This window comes from Engraulis encrasicolus, chromosome 18, assembly GCF_034702125.1.
Source record: "Engraulis encrasicolus isolate BLACKSEA-1 chromosome 18, IST_EnEncr_1.0, whole genome shotgun sequence".
Taxonomy (NCBI): domain Eukaryota; kingdom Metazoa; phylum Chordata; class Actinopteri; order Clupeiformes; family Engraulidae; genus Engraulis; species Engraulis encrasicolus.
The window spans coordinates 419,072-441,721 of NC_085874.1; the positions used below are offsets into that span (position 1 = coordinate 419,072).

At 41.1% G+C, this 22,650-nt stretch overlaps 2 protein-coding genes across 4 annotated transcripts; both read left to right on the forward strand.

Annotated features, from left to right (window-relative positions):
• The first annotated feature begins 4,402 nt into the window (after positions 1-4,402).
• LOC134468846 (toll-like receptor 5) lies at positions 4,403-8,340 on the forward strand. The gene has a single exon (XM_063222750.1). It carries the CDS (start codon positions 5,804-5,806, stop codon positions 7,745-7,747), a length of 1,944 nt encoding a protein of 647 aa, XP_063078820.1. The 5' UTR covers positions 4,403-5,803; the 3' UTR covers positions 7,748-8,340.
• A 944-nt stretch (positions 8,341-9,284) lies between these two features.
• Positions 9,285-20,955, forward strand: LOC134468845 (toll-like receptor 5). 3 transcript variants are annotated; one of them, XM_063222747.1, is made up of 3 exons: positions 9,285-9,686; positions 16,387-18,545; positions 18,808-20,955. In XM_063222747.1, exons 2-3 carry the CDS (start codon positions 16,388-16,390, stop codon positions 19,356-19,358), a joined length of 2,709 nt encoding a protein of 902 aa, XP_063078817.1. In that variant the 5' UTR covers positions 9,285-9,686; position 16,387; the 3' UTR covers positions 19,359-20,955. The 3 variants fall into 3 exon arrangements, with proteins under 3 accessions (XP_063078817.1, XP_063078819.1, XP_063078818.1); XM_063222749.1 differs by having other exon boundaries at positions 9,285-9,626; XM_063222748.1 differs by lacking the exon at positions 9,285-9,686 and having other exon boundaries at positions 15,932-18,545.
• Positions 20,956-22,650: the final 1,695 nt, after the last annotated feature.

The window sequence follows — 22,650 nt, forward strand, 5'->3', positions numbered from 1 at the left end:
TGCAATGTTTGACAAAATATCCTTTTCTAGTAGCCTACTTTTTTATATAAGGTTATCTTTTCATAACCATAGTCGTGAATGCAAAGGAGGCAAATTCAGTATACACTGTCATTTGAAAGGCATCAGGATTTAAATTTAGAAGATTATTCCAAACAATGGTCTTTGGTACAAGTTATTGGACATATTCCTCAGACCCCGAAAGGTTGTAGACCCCTGGCTCAGAATCACAGTGTGTGTGTGTGTGTGTGTGTGTGTGTGTGTGTGTGTGTGTGTGTGTGTGTGTGTGCGTGTGTGTGCAGTACCCCCTAAGGTTCAAAATAGCGACCAGAGAAATGTGAGACTTAGATGACAACAACCGATTTCACATTTGTTTTTGTTTTTGATTGCCCACTGGCCCAATAGCACATGAAAGATAAACTTGAGTAAAGTCAGTATTCACATGTAAATTTGTGTTTGAAGATTTAAAAAAAAATGTCACTTATGTAACACTGTGAGTAATGTTGTAATACAATAAGCATAACAGGCCTTACATTTAAAAAGAAAAAAAGATTTTATTTATCTAACAGAGCATCTGGTAAGATTCACCTCTGCTTGTGGATGACATCTAATGTGCCATCATGTGATCATTCATCAATTCTACTATCTATCAATTCTACTATCTATCAATTCTATCTATCTATCTATCTATCTATCTATCTATCTATCTATCTATCTATCTATCTATCTATCTATCTATCTATCTATCTATCTATCTATCTATCTATCTCCTCAACACATTGTGAAAGAGGACCCTCTAGTGACGTTATTAGGCTATAACAGTTCCTCATGTATTCCTCATGAAAGATTGCAGAGGGAAGATGCGTATTAGGATACAGGATCTGTAAAGATTATTGCAATACTTGATCTGACTGGTTCTTTCCCTTTATATTAATACATGCTTTAAGAAAACTTGGGGCCTCCTCATACAGTATGTGGCCCTGGCGGCTGTCCCATTACCCTCTGTTTTGACAGGAGAAGTCACCCCACCCAGCTTTGAATCCAGGTCAAGGGTACCTATCATGCACTATCACTCCAACACCAGCGACACCAAGCTCCACCATGGTCAGAGTACACCCAGAACTTCCATGGCAGTCACCCCATCACAAAGCCATAGACTGTGTGTTTACAGTATTTCTCAATTGGTTTTGTACATTTTTCTCAACAGAATAATCATTCTCAAAACTTCTTGTTCAATTGTGACTTCCTGCTGTTATATGTGCATATGGTAAAATACGTTTCTCATAGTTTTCAGCATTTAGCAAATGCTTTCGTCACCATGCAGATGGTTGTGTACAATTCTCAGCTCTTTCGTTCATTATCAAATGCTTTCGTCATATCACTCAAAAAGCTTTGTCACTGAATGCATGCAACTATCTCAATCTTATCTGATCAATGTAATATAAAACTGAATTTACAACATTTCCCATCCAATCTAAACAACATTTCGCTTCAGAAAAGATCCTCAAGAGTGTACTATTTAATTGACAACTTGAGAAATTGATTTGACTAGCTTGTCCATACACTATGACACAATGACTAACCATTCTGCTGGCGCTGATATGTTCATTGACACAAAAACTTGGTTTTTGAAAGACAAATAAGGGTTTTGAGCAAGAGACTCGGTTTTGCAGGTTATCCACCGTGTTTTGCCATTTGTTAAAGCTGTTTTGAGAATGAATATTATGTTTTGCAAATTGCGAGAGAGATTCGAGAAATGTACAAAACCAATTGAGAAAAACTGTAAGATAACACATGGGGCAGCTGTTTTTTTTATCAGCAGTTTGCCGGGAAACAACACAGTAATTTACAATGTTGAGGTGCACTTTTAGGTCTCATTTAAAAGGAAACCCTTATCATAGGCCCAAAACAACATTTCTGAGGAATATTGCTCAACCATATTTGTTTGAAATGTAGGGTGTACATATACGCATACTGGACATGTTAGTCATTGAGTGTGTGTTTGAGTGTAGCCATTTATTATGTGAAAGCATGAGAACATGGTATGCATGCATGTGTGCATTATGTACAGTATGTGCATGGTAGGCCTATTCATATTTTAAACATGGCTAATCCTGTGGTTCTGAAAAAAGCCAACCGGGCAAAAAAGTAGGCCTATACTTTGTTAACATACAGTGTCTCAGTGATGGGTTCTGTTAGAAAGACTCTGAAACATGTCAGAACCTCTGTCCACTCTGTCCAGCCTACAGTATGTAGGCCTACTAGACCAATCATTCTCAAAGTGTTCATAAAAGAGTTGGTAGAGCTAGTGTCTTTCAAAACCAACTGGTGCTCTTGGAAGCGGTTCAATGTTCAAAAAAGACAGAAGGAAAAAATCCTTGGTCCAGGCACTTAATGTAGTAAAAAAACAAACTTTATTTAAGGGGCAAATGCATTAAAAAACATCAACGCATTTCGGCGCTGTGGCCTTCATCAGGGTGTGAGCGCCACAGCGCCCAAACGCGTTGGTGTTTTTTAATGCATTCTCAAAGTGTGTTCACCTGGTGCCGAGAGAGACCTATAGTGGTCTGCAAGGTAATTTCTACTACATAGGCAGCATTAGCAAGAAAGGCTAGGCTATATTTGTAATATTATTATAAGCCTAAACTTATCTTCACTACTAAACTTATTAATAAACATATTTCACTACTAAAGGCATAATTTGCATCTGAATTGAACCTTAAATGTGTAGCGTGAATGATCCTGTCAAAGTGGTCCTTGGTCTAAAGAGGTTTGAGATACTCTATAGACCTGTTATTGCAGCTTCTTTCTCAATCTGATCACAACATGTTTGATCATGAGCACAGGCACATTTCTGAACCAACATGTTGGAGGTTAGGTTCATTGTTTAAAATCCTCTTTTCAGTGATGCAACCATGTTGTCATGTATGCTGTAGGCTGTTTGTAATTTGTCCAAATATACGCAGACCAATGAAGCGGGTGTGTGAGACAGCAGCATTTGAGCCTAGCTTTTCCCTCCATCTTCACCAAACAGTGCTCCTCTGAAATTAATCTGTAATTTGTACAAAGATGCACACCGACAAAGCACTTTGATTCAGATTGTCATTCTTTACACCTCGGAAAAAAATGAATGGCAAAATCATTGTTAGTTTATTTCCAATGGTCATTCCACAGCCATTTCACACAGTTTTCTGCCACAAAACAACCACACCAATAACATGGTGCAGATGGTTGTACTAGATACTATAGCCTACATAGCGTACAGCAATAACACATATACTCATGCAGAGTCATTGGCAACAGAGAAAAGATAGGCTACTACTCATTAACGTTGCTTTATCACTTGACCCATTCACAAAAAAATGTAGGCCTACATTCAGTAGCCCTGCCACTCAGATGATTGCGGTCCTTGGAATAATGTCAACACAACACTTCCTAGTAATATCTGTTCTTACACACATATTAGCCACACTTAACTGGATGTTCTTCATTTTTTTACTCGAAGTGTAGGGTACTTGTATTAGTCTTTGGAGCAAAGTGGGGTTAGATGCCCTGGATGCTGAAGGGGACTTGGGCCACAGACATGAGTTCAGGATGTGCACTCCCCACTCTATTCTTCCTGATATGAACCTATGACCCTCTCCTCCCATGACCCATTCCCCTAACCAGTAGGCCACAGCTGCACTAGAAGGAAATTTCCCATGCAACACCACAGCCACAATCTTTGAACACACTTAAACACATATTGCTCTTTGTGTTGTTTTATGTTTGGTTGATATCCTGTTTTTAAGTTAATTATAGTAAAATCCCACTGGTCTGGTTGCTTTTAATAAGTGTTTGTGACGATTAAGGTTAGAGTTGGGATTGCTGTTAGCCCCAGAGGGGCCATGATGAGTTGGGGCGTAACACAAACGAAACATGTCAGTGACAGAAACTAGAGTATATGTCTATAAATGTCAGTCATCATTAGATCCAGGAGTTTGTAATCTAGAATTATTACATTTAAGATGTACAGTATATGAATACATGAAGTGCAAGAGTTCCCCCTAGTGTTCAATGTTAAAAATGCATTTGGAACAGTTTCAGATTAGAACACCATCAGTGTAATTAGGCTTGCTTTAACCTCTTACTCTAGCCTAAGTACTTTTGTTTTGTGATGAGGAAACACTCAAATCACAGTTTTATTACATAATTGAAATGTCACATTTTTGATGTCTCTTGTTATAGCAGTTGCATTTTAATCATATTTATCAGTTATTTTAAAATATAGTTAATAGTATGACTGCTATTACCTGCACAGAAAATGATAATTAATTACTTGAAGCCAGAGTTGAAAATGGGCCATTTTCACATGACATCGCACACCACTGAACACTGATCATTTCAGGGCAGTCATGGGTGAGCAGTTAGGGCGTCAGACTTGCATCCCAGAGGTTGCCGGTTCGACTCCCGACCCGCCAGGTTGGTGGGGGGAGTAATCAACCAGTGCTCTCCCCCATCCTCCTCCATGACTGAGGTACCCTGAGCATGGTACCGTCCCACCGCACCGCTCCCCATGGGGCGCCACTGAGGGCTGCCCCCTTGCACGGGTGAGGCATAAAATGCAATTTCGTTGTGTGCAGTGTTCACTTGTGTGCTGTGGAGTGCTGTGTCACAATGACAATGGGAGTTGGAGTTTCCCAATGGGCTTTCACTTTCACTTCAAGGCAGGTTAAGATGATAGAAACGCCTCAAATCTCAGCTTGCCTTTTTAGCTTAAAAAAAGAACCTGTTTGACGTCACTGTGAAATTTTCTAATCCCAGGTCCAGAATATAGTGCAGAGCCACAGCACACCTGTGAGTAGGGTTTTATGTGCCTTTCATGTGCTCTGGTAAGTACATATTATGCAGTCTCGGCAACTCAAAATCAATCAATGGGTTGTCCAGTGGAAAAGGCGTTAGTTCATGTGTGCTTCCCATGTTACCATTTACCATGATTCTCAGAGCACATGAATGCACTATTACTTTTAACCTCCTGAACCTGAGATTGACACATCTAATGATGACCACACTTCAAGCAGGATAGGGTTGAAAGAACCAAAATCCTTTTCATGTTTCTGGAAAAGAAAACCCAGCCTTCTTATGTGCTTTTGTCAACCTTTGGCCCCTTTACAATGGTGCAAGACATCATGCAAAACAGTAAATCATTTGCAATAGTAAATATTTAGTTAATCCGAAACAAACGTCATTGGATTTTTTGACGGGAAACCCCTTTATTGTGTCACAGGGTTTGTTAAAATCTCCAGATGCCGTGTCAACATAAAAGGCACTGTGCTCTACAGAGTAGCACAACACAACACAGTAAGGACAGGAAGAAGAGGTAGGCTATGTCCATTTACATTAATGTTGCAAAGTAAAACTATATTTGCCTGAAAAAAGATGTTAAAGCTACAATAATTAAATGCAGTATTTGACCATCCTAAGTACTGTGCATGTTGAAAGTGGACTACGCCCTCATACAGAACAATAGAGGAAGGGGCCTCGTCCCTGAACTTACTTTGTATGTTTGAACGTGAGTGGTGGAAGGCAGCACTGCAAATTCAGTCAAGTTGATGAACCACTTAAACAACTTTGGATAATTACTCCGTGTTGCTTTCATAGTTTTTTTTTTACATGCTGCTTTATGAAATATGACTTCATAGCTATTTAGGTTGAAATGCATGTTTTCTAAAATGTGTATATTATATTGGTAATATACTGTATGAACTAGACATTTTGGCCTAATATCACATACAGGTATTTGACATCTTTTTCCTTCTATTTCAGAATGATTACAAGCGGCCCCATATTCACCCTTTTACTTGGGGCTTCTATATGTCTTTTCATGGCACAACACAGTCACCAATGCCTTATATACCAGCACTGGGCAATCTGCCGTGGAAGGTCTCTAACTCAAGTGCCACAACTACCATCCAGTGTGACGCATCTGGACCTGAGTATGAACCACCTCCGTCACCTCTCTGAGGACTCTTTTGAAGGAATGGAAAGCCTTGTGTATCTCGACCTTGGCTCACAGCTCTTGGGACAACTTTTCATCCAGAATAACACTTTCAGAGGATTGCAGAACCTCACACATCTTCACTTAGGAGACAACAGGAAGATACACTTTGAGGAGGATGCTTTTCAGGGACTGACTAATCTCCACACTCTAATTTTGTTACATTGTGATTTAGATAAGAGCATTCTCTCGGGTAGATACCTGAAACCTCTGGTATCACTTCAGGAGCTTGATCTCTACGGCAACCAAATAAAGAGCTTTGAGCCAGCCATGTTCTTCCGGAATATGACAGATCTCAGGGTTCTAGATCTTTCCCTGAACCGTGTAAAATCTATTTGTGAGAGAGACTTCGCTGCCCTTCAAGGCAGACACTTCCGCCAGTTTAGACTGTCTTCTGTTCCCCTGACTGAAATGAATCCGTCATATTTTAACTGGAAAGAGTGTGGGAACCCTTTTAGAAACATGTCTTTTGACACCCTTGATTTATCACTGACTGGACTCAGCACCAGCAAGGCCATTCTTTTCCTTTCTGGGATTCAGGGTACTCGCATTAACCATCTCGTCATAGGTCCAAACATCATAGGTTCAGGATTTGGGACTAGCAACTTTCAAGATCCAGACCGGCACACCTTTGAGCCTCTTAAGTTCAGTGGTGTTAAATCCATTGATTTATCAAAAAATTTCATCAGTGTGGTCAAGCATGGCATTTTCACACCACTGTCTGCTTTGGAGAACATAACAATGGCAGGCAATAAAATAAACCGCATAGATGTAAATGCATTTCAAGGACTTTCAGACTTGCAAAGGCTAAATCTGTCACATAATCTCATAGGGGAAATTTATGCCAGTACTTTTAGGAGTCTCCCCAATCTTAGAACGCTCGATTTGTCACATAATCATATTGGCGTCCTCCAGTACGGCGCCTTCTCTGGACTAAATTTGCTCCTGCTAGATCTCACTGGCAACTCCTTGTCCTCAGTGCACAGTATCTCCCCACTGCCAAGCTTACAGGAACTGTATCTAGATGACAATAAAATTGCAACTGTGTACGGACTACAGAAGGCTGCCAAGAGCGTAACCACCATCTCCCTCAACAACAACAGACTGAGGAACGTGGAAGACTTGTATACCATACTAGCTCATTTCCCCAATGCCACTCGAATCAGTGTCGCCGACAACTCAATCTCCTTCTGCTCTGGTGGGCCAGCAGGCAGACCAACGATACCATCTAGTTACAGAGTGAAGGAGCTGTTTCTACAAAACAATAACTTGGATTCAGTGTGGGAAAAAGGGCAATGTCTTGATTTATTTGACCAGCTTGGTGAACTGTCATCTCTGTCGCTGAGCTCCAATCGGCTGGAGACTCTCCACGAGGGTGTTTTTAAGGGGCTGTCGTCCCTGCACAGTTTGGACTTGTCCAAAAACTGTCTGACCCATCTGCCTCAGGGCATACTTCCGACGAGCCTGAGAACCCTGGACTTGTCCCATAACTTCCTCGGCAGTCCAGATCCGGATGTCTTGCGGTTCCTCAATGCTGTTGACATGAGAAAGAACCGTTTTGTGTGTGACTGTGACTTGGGGCCCTTTGGACAGTGGGTCAAGCAGAGCAACACAACTTTGCTCACTCCTGTTTCGCAACTCCATTGCGAGTTTCCCAAAAACCTACGCGGTGTCGCAATCACAAACTTCACAACAGAGTCATGTGACCGGTGAACGTCCAACTGTCCCTGCAACCGGATTTGCATTTGTTTTTTGTCTGTTGATGTCTCTGACCTGAGATTGCATTGTTGTGGTCACCAGGGCAGGGGATGGCAAAGTGAAGCGGAAAGACACTTTACTTAAGATATATTATAAAAAAGTATAAATCAAATAAAAATTGAGTGATTGAAGATGCTATGATGATTGATTGGTCGGTTGTGTGCAAAGCTCAGTGACCGCCTCAGGCTACTTACTCATGAAAGCTAGGCAAGCATGGAATAAAAGAGTAAAATGCATAATGTTTTATTAGTACAGATCTGCTCATCTTACATGAATATAATTTTTTTTATTTAATTGCCATTTATTGGGAAAACTTATATGTTAAACTTATCAAGTCAAGTAGGTTTTATTGTCAATTTCTTTACATGCACTGGTCATACAAAGAATTTGAAATTACATTTCTTGCTTTCCCATACAGACATAGACTAATCTAGGTAAGGACATAGACAGTATAGACATAGACAGTACTTATACATGGACTTAAGACAGTATGGACATAGACAGTGCTCATACAGACATTTAAAGTGCAAGACTGGACAACAGAAGACTTGTAGAGGACATACATTAAGAGGTATTGTTGTGCTTTTGTGCTTTTCCTAAAAAAAAACTTATATTGCACTATCTGAGAAAATACTGTGAAAATTGTGCACACAGGGATCTTGCACAAGAATTACTTAGTGCCAAAGCATATTCATGAATAGGCCAATAACACATAGGCCTACATTTGAAAATTAACATATACAATACAATTCATGGTGAAGAAGTATGAAGTGTAATTAATATATCTACTACATGACTGTCATTAAACACTGCCATCGTTCTTTTTTTTTTTTTTTAACATTATCATTTACTCTTTGTTGAAATAGTTGTTATATTTCCTCACTGATATGTGTGCATTTGATCTGTAGTAACATCTTTTAAGTCCTCTGGAGGGCAGCTGTTCAGAAAAGTGCTTGTAATTAGGTTGAAGGAATAGCCTACTAGTCTACTTTTTGAATCAACAAATAAAGTGAGAGAAAAGTGAGAGTATAGGCCATATGTCAGCTTGCTCAGGCATCACATTCATTTCAAACACACATACAAGTATTTTTTAAAATCTTATTTTCATCCTACCTCACCTTATCTTATCTTATCTATTGGCGTCTCTAGCATGTTGTAAAAAAAAAGGACCCATTTAAAACACACAGTCAGTTGAGCAAAACCTTTAGGCCTATTTTTTTTTTCAATATTCTCCTGTGCCATGTGTGCCTTAATTATCCAGAACAATACAGTCCTAACAAAAGAAAAGACCTGAAACTGGGGCAGGAAACTCATTTATCTGCCTTAACAGGTGTGTGTGTGTGTGTGTGTGTGTGTGTGTGTGTGTGTGTGTGTGTGTGTGTGTGTGTGTGTGTGTGTGTGTGAGAGAGAGAGAGAGAGAGAGAGAGAGAGAGAGAGAGAGAGAGAGAGAGAGAGAGAGAGAGAGAGAGAGAGAGAGAGAGAGAGATGCATGTTAATTTGCCTGTGATTCAACACAATGCTTCTAAAGGCGTTTTTGGTTAGGTTTGTTGCTTCGCAGCCAATAGTGGTTCTGGTGGAGTCCACACAAGAGGTCGCTAAATCCTGTTGCTCTCGGTAGATTCCGTCTAACAAGAAGACTAGAAGTAGGCTACTTAGCACAGTCACGGGCACGGAATGTCTAAAACTAACAATCTATCCCCAAATCGCAAGTGCTACAACGTCAGTGTTGGGTAAAACCGGAGGCGCAATTTGGGGAGTGTCCCGTGCCGTTTCTACGCGCCTCGAAGCCTACACTCGTGCGCCAACACAGTGCCAGTCGACGCGGAGAGGGAAGGTGGGTGAGACACTAAACCTATCAGCAGGTTTCCAGTAATTCCCAGAAACTGCCTTCAAGGTAGGTAGATTTTAGTGAAGCCCCTATGCCAGCTAGAGTCTCAGATCCGCAATGGGTTGTGGAACGTATTTGGAGCGCACGGCGAGGAGTTGTTGCCACACTTGTTCATTGACGAGAATGACTGAGTCAAAATGCGAATTCGTGATTTCAAAGGATAGCTTCAAATATTTCGGGTATGCCTAGTATAGGTTGGCATGCGCGTTAGGCCTACTGCTTTTCGACAATGACGAACAGCAACAGGTTTTATATAGGCCTAGCCCAAATGCCCACGTGCGTCATTTGTTTGGGGTAAATTAATTGTCTATGTGTTTTTTAAGGTTAAGTGATGGCTGGGGACCCCTGGATGTCCGCAACGAGGTAGGCTACTGGGGGCATAGCAGAAGTAGGCTACACCAAAATACAAAAACAAGTCAAACAACGGTATTTCCTTTAGTTAAACGTGCACTGTGTAATATTTTTCAGTAGTTTATTTCCAGAATTCATGCTGCCCATTCAAAAATGTTACATTTTTCATGAATACTTAGGCCAACCACCACCATTAAATTCTTAGTATTCGTTATGGCAGGGAAAATGGCAGTTTTCTATTGAGAGGGTAACGTTTTTTGTTGTTGTTGTAAAACTCACTTGTTTACCACCACACATGCTTGACACCATCTAAAGCAAATTTGTTTATATTGGTCTCTTCAGACCACAGGACATGGTTCCAGTGATCCATATCTTTGGTCAGAGACCAAGATAAACACATTTGCTTTAGATGGTGTCAGGCATGTGTGGTGGTAAACAAGTGAGTTTTTTTTTAAGTTTATCCTCTCAATAGTCAAGCATGGTAGTGGGACTGACATGGTTTGGGGATGCATGAAGGCTGTCAACAGTGGAAATCTGAATTACACCTAATGAAAATGCATATGAACATGCACTGTGACTACTGAAGCAGATCATGATACTCTCCATAGGATTGCATTCAAATCTCACACCAATCTATTTAAGCCAGGTGCAGACTCAAAATGTAAAAGTTCAATGTAAAAAAAGGTTGAAACGCAAACCGATGACCTCCCTTTTAATCCTTTTTCATTTCGAGACGATTCGAGTCAAGACGGCCCTTTCTCTACCGGATTTTAATCTCACTTTTGTGGGCAATGTTCAAACATTAATGGCTGTGTTTTGATTTTTTTTCTGTGTGAATTAGAAATTCAAGCGGTTATATATGTTGTTAAAAGGTCACCAATCATTGTGTCAAACAAAAATTTCTTTAATGCTCTCCCATGAGAAGATATACTCACAAATCTGCAAAAATGTGAGGGGTGTACTCACTTACGTGACATACTGTAGGCCTAGCTAGCTCAGTGTTGGGCAAAAACTTTAATAGCCTGCATTACTGATTACATGTTACTGTCTTTTCAAACAATCCACATACAACACAATGTGAATCTGCAATGTTTCAATGTGTGTCAGAAATGGATGTGTTTGTTTTGTCAGCATTAAGCATGAGGAATTTCAGAGTTCCTCATAGTGAGACCACCTAAATGTAACTACCTCCCGAGCATCTGTCTCTCACCCTTGACAACTGCACCATTATTGAGAACCAAGTTGTTATAACCCTCGGCGGTTATATATGTTGTTAAAAGGTCACTAATCATTGTGTCAAAAGACCATTTCCTTGTGGTCTCACTATGAGGAACTCTGTTTTGTCAGCATTAAGCATGAGGAATTTCAAACACATCCATTTCTGACACACATTGTAAGATTGCAGATTCACATTGTCTTGTATGTGGTTCTCACTTACGTGACATACTGTAAAGGGTGTGAGAAGCTCAGACAGATAAATAGTTGCTAGCCCATGTAGGGCTACATGAGCAGCATGATTTTAATATTTGCTCTGACTTGAACAGTAAAGGGAGGCTATTGGTAAAATATGTTCAAATTTCTTAGTCCTGGTTAAAACCCTTGCTGCAGTATTTTGCACTAGCTGGATCCTACTTGTAGTTCTAGATGGAAGGCCAGAAAATAACAAAATCCAATTGTCCAGTCTAGATGTAACAAATGCATGAATTAATGTTTCAGCATCATGCAGAGACAACAGTCTGATATTTACAATTTGAGATGGATGACAAAATGCTGATTTTGTTACTGCTTTGATATACGGTATGTCATGTAAATGAGTTCACCCCTCACATGTTTTGCAGATTTGTGAGTATATCTTTTCATAGGAGAGCATTAAAGAAATTTCCCTTTGACACAATGATTAGTGACCTTTTAACAACATATATAACCGCTTAAATTTCTTGTTCACTCAGAAAAAATCAAAATACAGCCATTAATGTTTGAACATTGCCCACAAAAGTGAGTACACCCCAGATTAGATTCCGGCAGAGAAGGGGCCATGTTGGCGCGAATGGCCTCGAAATGAAAAGGGAGTAAAAGGGAGGTCATCGGTGTGTGTTTCAACCTTTCTTTACATTGACCGTTTACATTTCGAGTCTGCACCAGGCTTAAATAAATCGGTGTGAGATTTGAATGCAATCCTATGGAGAGTATCATGATCTGCTTCAGTAGTCACAGTGCATGTTGAGACATGTTTCTTTTAGGTGTAATTCAGATTACCAACGTTGACAGCATTCATGCATCCCCAAACCATGTCAGTCCCACTACCATGCTTGAATATTGAGAGGATAAACTTTTTTTTCAAAACTCCATTGTTTATCACCACATATGCTTGACACTATCTAAAGCAATTTGTTTATCTTGGTCTCTTCAGAGCACACAGCATGGTTCCAGCGATCCATATCCTTGGTCTGTTCATCTCTCTTGAGACAAAGATGAACAAATTTGCTTTAGATGGTGTCAAGCATGTGTGGCGGTAAACCTATGTCTCCTATGAAAAGATATGCTCACAAATCTGCAAAACATGTGAGGGGTGTACTCACTTACGTGACATACTGTATGGCAGCTCATACTCTGCGATCCATGTATGCTGGTTTCCTGTCCATCCCGAGGTGTGGAAGAAGTCAGCTGACCACAGGGCTTTTGCCTTCCGTGCACCCTCCCTATGGAATAATCTTCCTCTGCATAAATCCCGCTTGAAAACATTTTTGTTTTCATCTTATTATGGCAGGGAATAAAATGCATTGGTCTGATTGTTAATAATTTAGGCTTAGGTTTCCATATCTTTTCTTTTGCTGTTCTCATGCAATTCAAAGCAAAATAAATATTTGCATAAAAAGATGGCAATATACACAGTTGTGTTCTTCTAATTTATTCAACACAATAATGCTGTGAACGGTTTTAGGGAATTCAAGGTTTCTAAAGAAAAGAACACCTTGCCTACTGTGAAGCATGTTGTGGAAAACTTCTGTTGCTAAACACGAAAATACTGAGCCGTGTCCTGACCAAACTCAAACCCAACTCTAACCCTAACCTGTCAGTAACCTGCCGTTTTACGTGTGTCAAGAACAGCGACACAAGCAGACCAAAACCACCCTAACCTAACAGCACCAGTTAACACGCACAGTCACAGTGCAGTCACGCGATAGACTGTTCAAGTTGGCATGTTATCCAAACACTTTGGATGATGATGCCAGAGATTCTTTAGGTATAGAGATATGCCAACATAATAGGTTTCTATGGGCACCTAACATGACCAGGTTCCGGTCTGCCTAAAGGGGCGTGTCATAATGCTCCTAGCATTGAATAGAACAGTCCTCAGGTCTGCCTAGGTCTGCCCAGAGCCATCTAATATCAGAGTTACGCCACTCCCATAGACCTCTATGGACCAATCTTTCCACAGCAATGGCGGCTCTCATGGAGCCTCACGGAGCGTTAACATGGAAATCCCCATTGACTTTAGTTCTATTAGAAGTTACTTAGTTCCAGGAGGTGGCGGTAGAACACAGAAAATGTGGTAAAGGTAATGTAATTTGTTTGTACTTAATCTTTGTTTGGTATGTGATGGTTCTGTGTTAGTTTCCAACGAACAGAAGTTTACTGTTAAGAAACATTTTAATCTACGCGAATCACATCACCAACCGACTTCCTGGTCCCCGGTTTGCGCAACTCTGTTATTAGATGGCTCTGGGTCTGCCTAGGTCTGCCTAGGTCGGCCTAAAGGGGGGTTTCCTCCCCAATTATAGAACCCGGAAACAATGGGCCAATGGAACCTCTCTCTCTCTACTCTCTCTGATGATGCCATGTTGTAGATGTAAATGAACAAGTAGGCCTATTCATTACATTTCAGTTGCATTTGTTTTAGTTTACAACTCCTTCTTTGATCTAATAAGCAGATAAATAAAGCTTGCTAAAACACGAAATTACAGTGGAGATTGAAGAATTTTGAACACAACTGCACCTACGGGCAGTCATGGGTGAGCGGTTAGGGCGTCAGGCTTGCATCCCAGAGGTTGCCGGTTCGACTCCCGACCCGCCAGGTTGGTGGGGGGAGTAATCAACCAGTGCTCTCCCCCATCCTCCTCCATGACTGAGGTACCCTGAGCATGGTACCGTCCCACAGCACTGCTCCCCATGGGGCGCCACTGAGGGCTGCCCCCTTGCACGGGTGAGGCATAAATGCAATTTCGTTGTGTGCAGTGTTCACTTGTGTGCTGTGGAGTGCTGTGTCACAATGACAATGGGAGTTGGAGTTTCCCAATGGGCTTTCACTTTTCACTTTCACTTTATATCTATCATGACCAAGTCAGTGAAGTGAACCCATTATTTAATTGCTCAACAACTGTTTGAGCTGACCCTATGTGTTTTTTTAAAATAATAATAGGATTAAAACAGTAGGCCTATGTAAGACGATGTCATTACATGTGGAGAAATCAGAATGTGTTTTATTTGGTACCAAACATAAGATAAAAAAGGCCTAAGAGTTAAAAGTCACATGTACTGTAGGGCCTAATGGTAATGATATTCAAACAAAGTCAACAGTCACTTACTTAGGTTTAACACTGGACCAGACTTTGACCGGGCATTCAGTTGTATAGAAGCTATTAAATAAAAGTGCTTTCAAATAAATAAAAAAATTGTACCGTAACACAAGGCAATTCAATTTTAAAGTTAAAAAACACCTTATCAACACTTGTGCCGTGTCATTTTGACTATGCTTGTTCAGCATGGTACAGTGGCCTGACAGTGAATTCAAAAATAAAATACAGGTTATGCAGAACAACATGATCTGTTTTATATTATATAAACCATTTAGGTATCATGTCACTCTTAATGATTTTAAGAAAGTGCATTTTCTGCCTGTAAAGCTAAGGGTTGAACAGTTAAAACTGAATCACATGTTCAACATTATCAATGGGATAGCCAAGGAACAATCGATTACTTTTTGGGAGTGATTGGGTCAAAGGTTAAGGTCAAGGTCACGAAAAGGTCAAAAACATAAATTGAGCCGTTTTTTTATGAAATTTAGTGGAATGATTGGTCATGACCCAAGGAACAATCCATTACCACAGTGGGTTTACATACAGTGTTGAATCTCGCCCTCCAACCCGTGCCTGCAGTTGACCTAGGGAGCGCTGTCGAGACAGCAGAGCTCATAAGGCTGGCGCTAATAACTGACAATTGTGCTCGCTGTCGGCTGAAACTTGACAATATTACTGTAAGTTCTGAGAAACCAATGTGGATTTCAATGAAATGTACAATAACCTGGGAGTTATGTCCTTCTGATTTCCTACAGCTTTGGCATTTATGAGTCAGGCTCCGCTAGCATCTTGCTAACAAAATTGCTTTACGGCCGTCGTGATCACAGCAATGCAGCCGGACGACCAATCCAAACGCAGTGTGTGAAGCCACTCGTGACGTCATATTGACAATAAAGACGTATTTTACAAAGATCCAGCGAGTTTAAACATTCAAACTAAGTGCTGTTTGAAAGGGTAATCTATCCTGCCTTTTGGAAAAATAAAATGAAACGATGATACCAATTCTCTCCCAAAGCAATGGCAGCATCGTGGTTGAGCTCCATGGGACCCCATTCATTTCAACAGCCTCTGCGCTCCTTGGCGCTCCTCTGCGCTGTCTGGATGGCGCCACTTAGTGGACAGTACCACCCGGAAAAAGTCGCGAGATTCCTCTCTCGTACTACCCATAAACACTCTCTGCGATTACTTTTTGGGAGTGATTGGGTCAAAGGTCAAGGTCAAGGTCACGAAAAGGTCAAAAACGTAAATTGAGCCGATTTTTATGAAATTTAGTGGGATGATTGGTCATGACCCAAGGAACAATCGATTACTTTTTGGAAGTGATTGGGTCAAAGGTCAAGGTCAAGGTCACGAAAAGGTCAAAAACGTTTTTCTTTGCCAAGCACTATATGCCAGAACAACGTGTGCATGCTGAATTGAATAAGAGATCAAGACTGGGCCAAAAATGTAATATTACGATATTCCGGTCCGATTTAAATGAAACTAACACCAAAATTTGGAGAATGTTATGCCCCACACTCTGAGGATGGCCAGAAAAAAATAAGTGGCGTAGGCAAAGGTTTGCGCTCTACCGAGTGCCTGTTCTAGTTGTATATGTTTGTACAGGTATGTCTTGTTTCCAACATGATGGAAAGGATTTACGCTTTTACATGTCATCCCTTGGATACCCATTGTCTTTGCCATATCCACAAATAAACCAAACCAAACCAAAAAGAAACTGTAAATTTTTAGACCTACCGTAACATCACAACATTTTCACATTGTTCTCTCTGTTTCAGGATGACTAAATGCAGGACAATATCCACTCTGTTACTTGGGGCTGTCATATTCCTTCATGTGGCGAAAGGCACTCATCAATGCATTATAGACCAGCACTTGGCATTCTGCAGTTCAAAGTCTCTAACTCAAGTGCCACAACTGCCATCCCGTGTGACACATGTGGACCTGAGTTTGAACCGCATCAGTCACCTCTCTGAGGACTCTTTTAAGGGAATGGAAAGCCTTGTGTATCTCGACCTCGGCTCACAGCGTTTGGAACGACTCTTCATTAAGAATAATGCTTTCAGAGGATTGCAGAACCTCACGTATCTTCACTTAGGAGGCAACAGGAACATCCACATAGAGGAGGATGGTTTTCAGGGACTAACTAATCTCAGGACTCTTATTTTGTTGACTTGTGATTTAGATAAGAGCATTCTCTCTGGTAGATACCTGCAACCTCTGGTATCCCTTCAGGAGCTTGATCTCTTTGGCAACAAAATAAAGAGCTTTGAACCAGCCATGTTCTTCCAGAATATGACAGCTCTCAGTAAAGTAGATCTTTCCCTGAACCGTGTAAAATTTATTTGTGAAGAAGATTTGGCTGGTTTTCAGAATAAACATTTTCAGTTACTGAGTTTGTCCTCGACTGGCCTTGATGACATGAATCAGTGGGGATTTAACTGGACACAATGCGGAAACCCCTTCAAGAGCATGTCCTTCGACACCCTGGATCTATCACTAACTGGGCTGAATACAATTGAAGCAAAGCTGTTCTTTACAGCAACCGAGGGCACCATGATCAACAATCTAGATCTCAGCTCAAACACCATGGGCGCGGGATTTGGAACCAGGAACATAGAGGACCCGGACCTACTCACATTCAGGGCTTTAGCATCTAGCGGCATTCAAACCATGGACCTCTCCAAAACCTTCATCAGCATTGTAAAAAGCTATGTGTTCAAGTGGTTCAGTGACCTGGTGATCTTGTCTTTGGCCGGAAGTAAGATTAGCCAGTTTGAGAGGGGTGCGTTCACCGGACTCACAAACCTTCAAAAACTGAACCTCTCAGATAACCTCATTGGAGCGATTTACTCGTACACGTTTCAAAATTTGCCCAACCTTTTGGTGCTAGACCTGACAAATAACCATATTGGCGCTGTTCAGTACGACTCTTTCTCAGGGTTGTTCAATTTGATTGCATTGGATCTCACTGGGAACGCTCTCTCCTCAGTGTACCAATTTGCCACCTTGCCCAATCTCTTAGACTTACACCTTGATGACAACAAAATCAATTCAGAATATCAACTGGAGGATATTGCAAGCAACGTGTTGCGAATCAGACTGAATAGCAATCGACGGGTACATTTGGAGGTCCTGTATAAAATACTGTCCAAATGCTCTAACATTATTGAACTTGACTTGTCAGAGAATGTCATGCCCTACTGCAATATCAATTCAGAATATTCAATACCATCTAGTAACAACTTACAAAGGCTGTACCTAAACAACACTGGCCTGAAGTTTGTCTGGGAAAGAGGATCATGTTTGAATATTTTTGATCAACTTCATAGCCTGTCAGTTCTTTCACTTCGTGGGAATTTACTGCAGTTCCTACCAAACGGAATTTTCAAAGGCCTAACTTCCCTACATGATTTGGACCTGTCCTACAACTCCTTTACCCATCTTCCACGTGGTTCCTTCCCAGCAAGCCTTAGGTGGCTGAGCCTTGCCCACAACTCTCTGGGAACCCCAGATCCAGAGCTCTTCCAGACCCTCAGCTTCCTTGACCTGAACAGCAACCTTTTCCTCTGCGACTGTGACCTGTTAGAGTTCCAGACGTGGCTCAACCACACCAATGCCACGCTGTTCCCCAGCTATTCCCAAATGCAGTGCAGCTTTCCGGAAGCACTGCGAGGAGTGTCGCTCTCCAACTTCAGCAGGGATGTACAAGCCTGCGAGAAGGATGACGAGCAGCAAGTGCAGGAGCTGCGGCTCTTGCTGTTCATTGGCTGCACCACCGTAGTTATGGTTACCATTCTCCTCAACATCATCTATGGCCGTTTCCGTGGACGTGTCTTCATGCTGTACAAGAAGCTGAGAGCTCAGGTCATTGAAGGACTGCCCAAGGAGCCTTTGCCTGAGAACCACCAGTACGATGTCTACCTGTGCTTCACAGGTGTGTATGTGTTTCAATTTTAGAAAATAGCCCACTATATTCCAGTGTGTATGATGAATATATTTGCATTTTCTGTCTAAAATTAAAGTTATTGTTATTATAATTATTTATTTTCAACGATTACTTAACCCTGCAAGGGAAATGTAATGGCATTTTATGAAGAATTTGACAGTGACAAAGCTGATGGAAATCTGCCTTTGTCTGTCTCTCTCTCTTTTATCTCTATTCCTCCATCCATCCATTTGTCCATCCATCCTATCAGAGAGTGACTTCACCTGGGTGGAGGCGGCCCTGTTGAAGAGGCTGGACTCTGAGTTCACCAAGCAGAACCAAAAGGGTTGGCAGCAAAATGAGAACCAGAATGAGAATGAGATTGAGAACGGGCACCGATTCCGCTGCTGCTTCGAGGCCCGCGACTTCCTGCCCGGCGAGGACCATCTCAGCAACATCCGCAGCGCCGTGTGGGGTAGCCGCAAGACACTGTGCGTGGTCTCCCCGTCATTCCTGAGGGACGGCTGGTGCCTGGAGGCCTTGGCCATCGCCCAGAGCCGCATGCTGGAGGAGCTGCGCGACCTGCTGCTGGTGCTGGTGGTGGGGCCCATACCCTACTTCCGCCTCATGAGGGTCCAGGCCATCAGGGCCGTCCTGAAGGACAGGGAGTACCTGACGTGGCCCGAGGACAGCCAGGACCTGGAGTGGTTCTTCCACCGGCTCGTGGGGAAGATCGCCAAGAACTCAAAGGTCAAGGGTCAGCAGGGAAACGGGGGCGGGACAGATGTGGCGTTGCAGGTCGTCAGGCAGGTCCAGACGTGATAAGACTTGATAGCTACTATGATCCGTATTTACTTTCAAACTTAACTCTCTCTTTGTCTCTAGCCTTGTCTGTCTGTATTTCAGGACAGAATTGAAAGGGGTTGTAATGATGATGGAGTAGCAGGTAGTCAGACAGACTCAGATGCGATTTCTGAAGTGCCTTTCTTTGCAAGTTGATGAGCCACTTATGGTACAGTGCATTAAAAAAACATTACAGGGTGAAAAAAACACTTGGTGTTACCGAAAAACCCCAGGTAGTCCGGCAGGAACACACTTCATAGACGGATATGTGTGTACTCTTTACAGCTCTCTATGTCTCTAGCATTCTCCATCTCTGGGGGAAGGTGAAAGGGGGATGGGACAGATGTGGAGTTGCAGGTTGTCAGGCAGGCTCAAGCGCGATTTCCTTAGTGCCTTTCCTTGCTAGTTGATGAACCACTTGAAATGACTTAAAGGTAGAACGTGTATTTTTCTTGAAGTAGCCCATTTCCACAATATATGCTGCCCATTCACAAAGGCAATCTTTTTAGTATTTTAGTAGTAATAAAAAGTATTGTCCACCACCATCTATGTTTAAGTATTCATTATATAATTATATACAGTACATAAAACTAGAAATGCACTCAGAGAGTGCAGACCTCCAACAAGGAAGCTGTTTGTTAGAACATTTAACTACGTTACACCGATTTTTATTTGAAGTCTTTCTGCCTCTTTTTGTGGAGCTAGAAACTGTCAATGTCAATATTCACCCTGTCTCACAATTCAATTTTCAGTAACTAGTGGCGTCTAGCTTTGTAGGCTAGAAGAATCTTTGGTGAAGGTGAAGGTGAAGAATCTTTTTAAAAATACTGGTTCCGGTTCGTGATCTGGATCACCACCAAAATTTAAGCAATTGTTCATTGGTCATTTCCAACAACTACACAAAGTTTCACCCAAATCAGTTCACAAGTTTTTGAGTTATCCTGCAGACAAACAGACAGACAAACCCACACGACCAAAAACATATGCTCCTTGCCAGAGGTAAAGATGGATCTTCTCCATGTCTGCCATTTTGAATTTCCAGAAATAGACAGCATTAGCTCCAAGATGCACTGTACTTTGGTCTGACCAGTACATACTGGTTTATCACTTAGCAGATTACTTGGTAGTAATAGTTATTACTGTAAATTAGGAATAAAGGTGCAATGCGCATGCATACTCTGACCACAATCCTGCATACTCTACCTTTAATAAAGGGAAATAATTCACTCTGGTCATAACACGGTAAAATGGATTTCTGTAATGTGCCCTTTTATAGTGTGATCCTGATGTAGGCTACACCTACTGTAATCTGTTCACAATTGTGTGTCTTTGTCATATGTCATATTTTGATCAATTCCCGAGTTTAAATCAAAGAGTAATTTAACTTAATGCAAAATGTGGGAACTTTTGACTATTGACTTTTGTGTCCTCTTTCAAAAGTTGAATGAATGTACAAATGCAAGATAAGTGAACTGTTTGAATGTACTGTATGTGTGAATGTGATCTAGGAATAGGCTGATTTTTGAGGATGTTTTGCAATGTGTTATGTATAAATAGAGCTGTTAGTTTTTGTTTATGGTCATTACATTTCTTTCTTTTCATGACACAAGAGGGCACCAAAACCTTAGCAATTGCAGCTTTGCACCCAAATTAAATAAATAAATGAATCTGTTCATAACGATAGCCTACTTAAAAAAGTGGCTTTACAAGTTACAGTGCACATCAATAGTGACTGCACCCCTTTTGAACAATACTTATTATACCTGAACCATGCCGCAAGGGGAACATTTGTCACCATTTCTGCCGCAGATAATTAATGTTAACAGCACTTTTAAAAGGATGGATGGATTTTCATCAAATTTCGTATGCTAACAGTACCATAGTAACAGGCACATGAACTGAACAGATTCAGAAGCTAATGATTTCAAGATGTCTGACCTTCAAGATGGTTGACCTTGGGTTTGCGCTGTAACTTTTGACGTGGAAAGATTTGCACCAAGTCTTGTTGTGTGCTAGAATCCCATAATAGGTACATGAACTGATTACATTTTGGAGGCCAATGCTTTCAAGATGGCCTACTTTCAACATGGTTTTTAGTTACTTGAGTGGGTGACATTTCCTGAAATGGGCATTTTGGGACTGAAATGCTGAAGATGGCAGTATTACTACTTGAGATTTGGGATATAGAGGGAAAAAAAACTCTTGCAATTGGGGGTGACTGCGTAGACCTAGTTTGCCCACCATGTCTGACCCATACAAGTCAGGAAATTCAGTGTTTTGAAAATGGGTGACCGTACGCCTCTGCATCCACAGTGAGTACAGTATATCACGAAAGTGAATACACGCCTCACAGTTTTTGCAGATTTGTGAGTATATCTTTTCATAGGAAAGCATTACAGAAATGTCACTTTGACACAATGATTAGTGACCTTTTAACAACATATTTAACCGCTTCAATTTCTTGTTCACTCAATCAAAAACAAAATACAGCCATTAATGTCTGTGACTACTGAAGCAGATCATGATATTCTCCATAGGATTGCATTCAAATCTCACACCAATATATTTAAGCCAGATGCACACTCAAAATGTAAAAGTTCAATGCAAAGAAAGGTTGAAACGCACACTGATGACCTCCCTTTTAATGCCTTTTCATTTCGAGACGATTCGAGGCAACACAGCCCCTTCTCTACCGGATTTTAATCTGGAGTGTACTCACTTTTGTGAGTAGCCAACATGTTCAAACATTAATGGCTGTATTTAGTTTTTTCTGAGTGAGCAAGAAATTTAAGCGGTTAAATATGTTGTTAAAAGGTCACTACTCATTGTGTCAAAGTGAAATTTCTGTAATGCTTTCCTATGAAAAGATACACTGTGTGCAGAATTATTAGGCAAACATGTTTTTTGACCATATTGTCTTTTTATGCATATTTTCCAACAGCAGTCTATATGAACATGAAAACCTATTGGATTTAAGCATTCCAGGTCATGCATATTTGTATAATAAGATGGGGGTGTGGTCGAAGGTGCCCAACACCTTAGGCTATATCAGGTGTGCATAATTATTAGGCAAATTTGTTTTCTTCTGGGAAAATGGGCCACAAAATAGATCTAACAAACTCTGAAAAGTCTATAAACAATTTTGAAGTGTTCTAGAGGGATGTGGCTGTCTTGAAATTAGCAAGATGTTGGTCACGTTCGCACAGAACTATCAGATGCACTGTTACAAAGTCATCAGTCTCTTAAGAAATGTCACTGTCAAACATTGAGA

Bases quoted from the DNA above. Each gene is read 5' to 3' on its own strand.
- LOC134468846 (XM_063222750.1), top strand. From the start codon at position 5,804: ATGATTACAAGCGGCCCCATATTCACCCTTTTACTTGGGGCTTCTATA.
- LOC134468845 (XM_063222747.1), top strand. From the start codon at position 16,388: ATGACTAAATGCAGGACAATATCCACTCTGTTACTTGGGGCTGTCATA. The intron at 18,546-18,807 runs GTGTGTATGTGT...CCATCCTATCAG, and splicing joins TGTCTACCTGTGCTTCACAG to AGAGTGACTTCACCTGGGTG.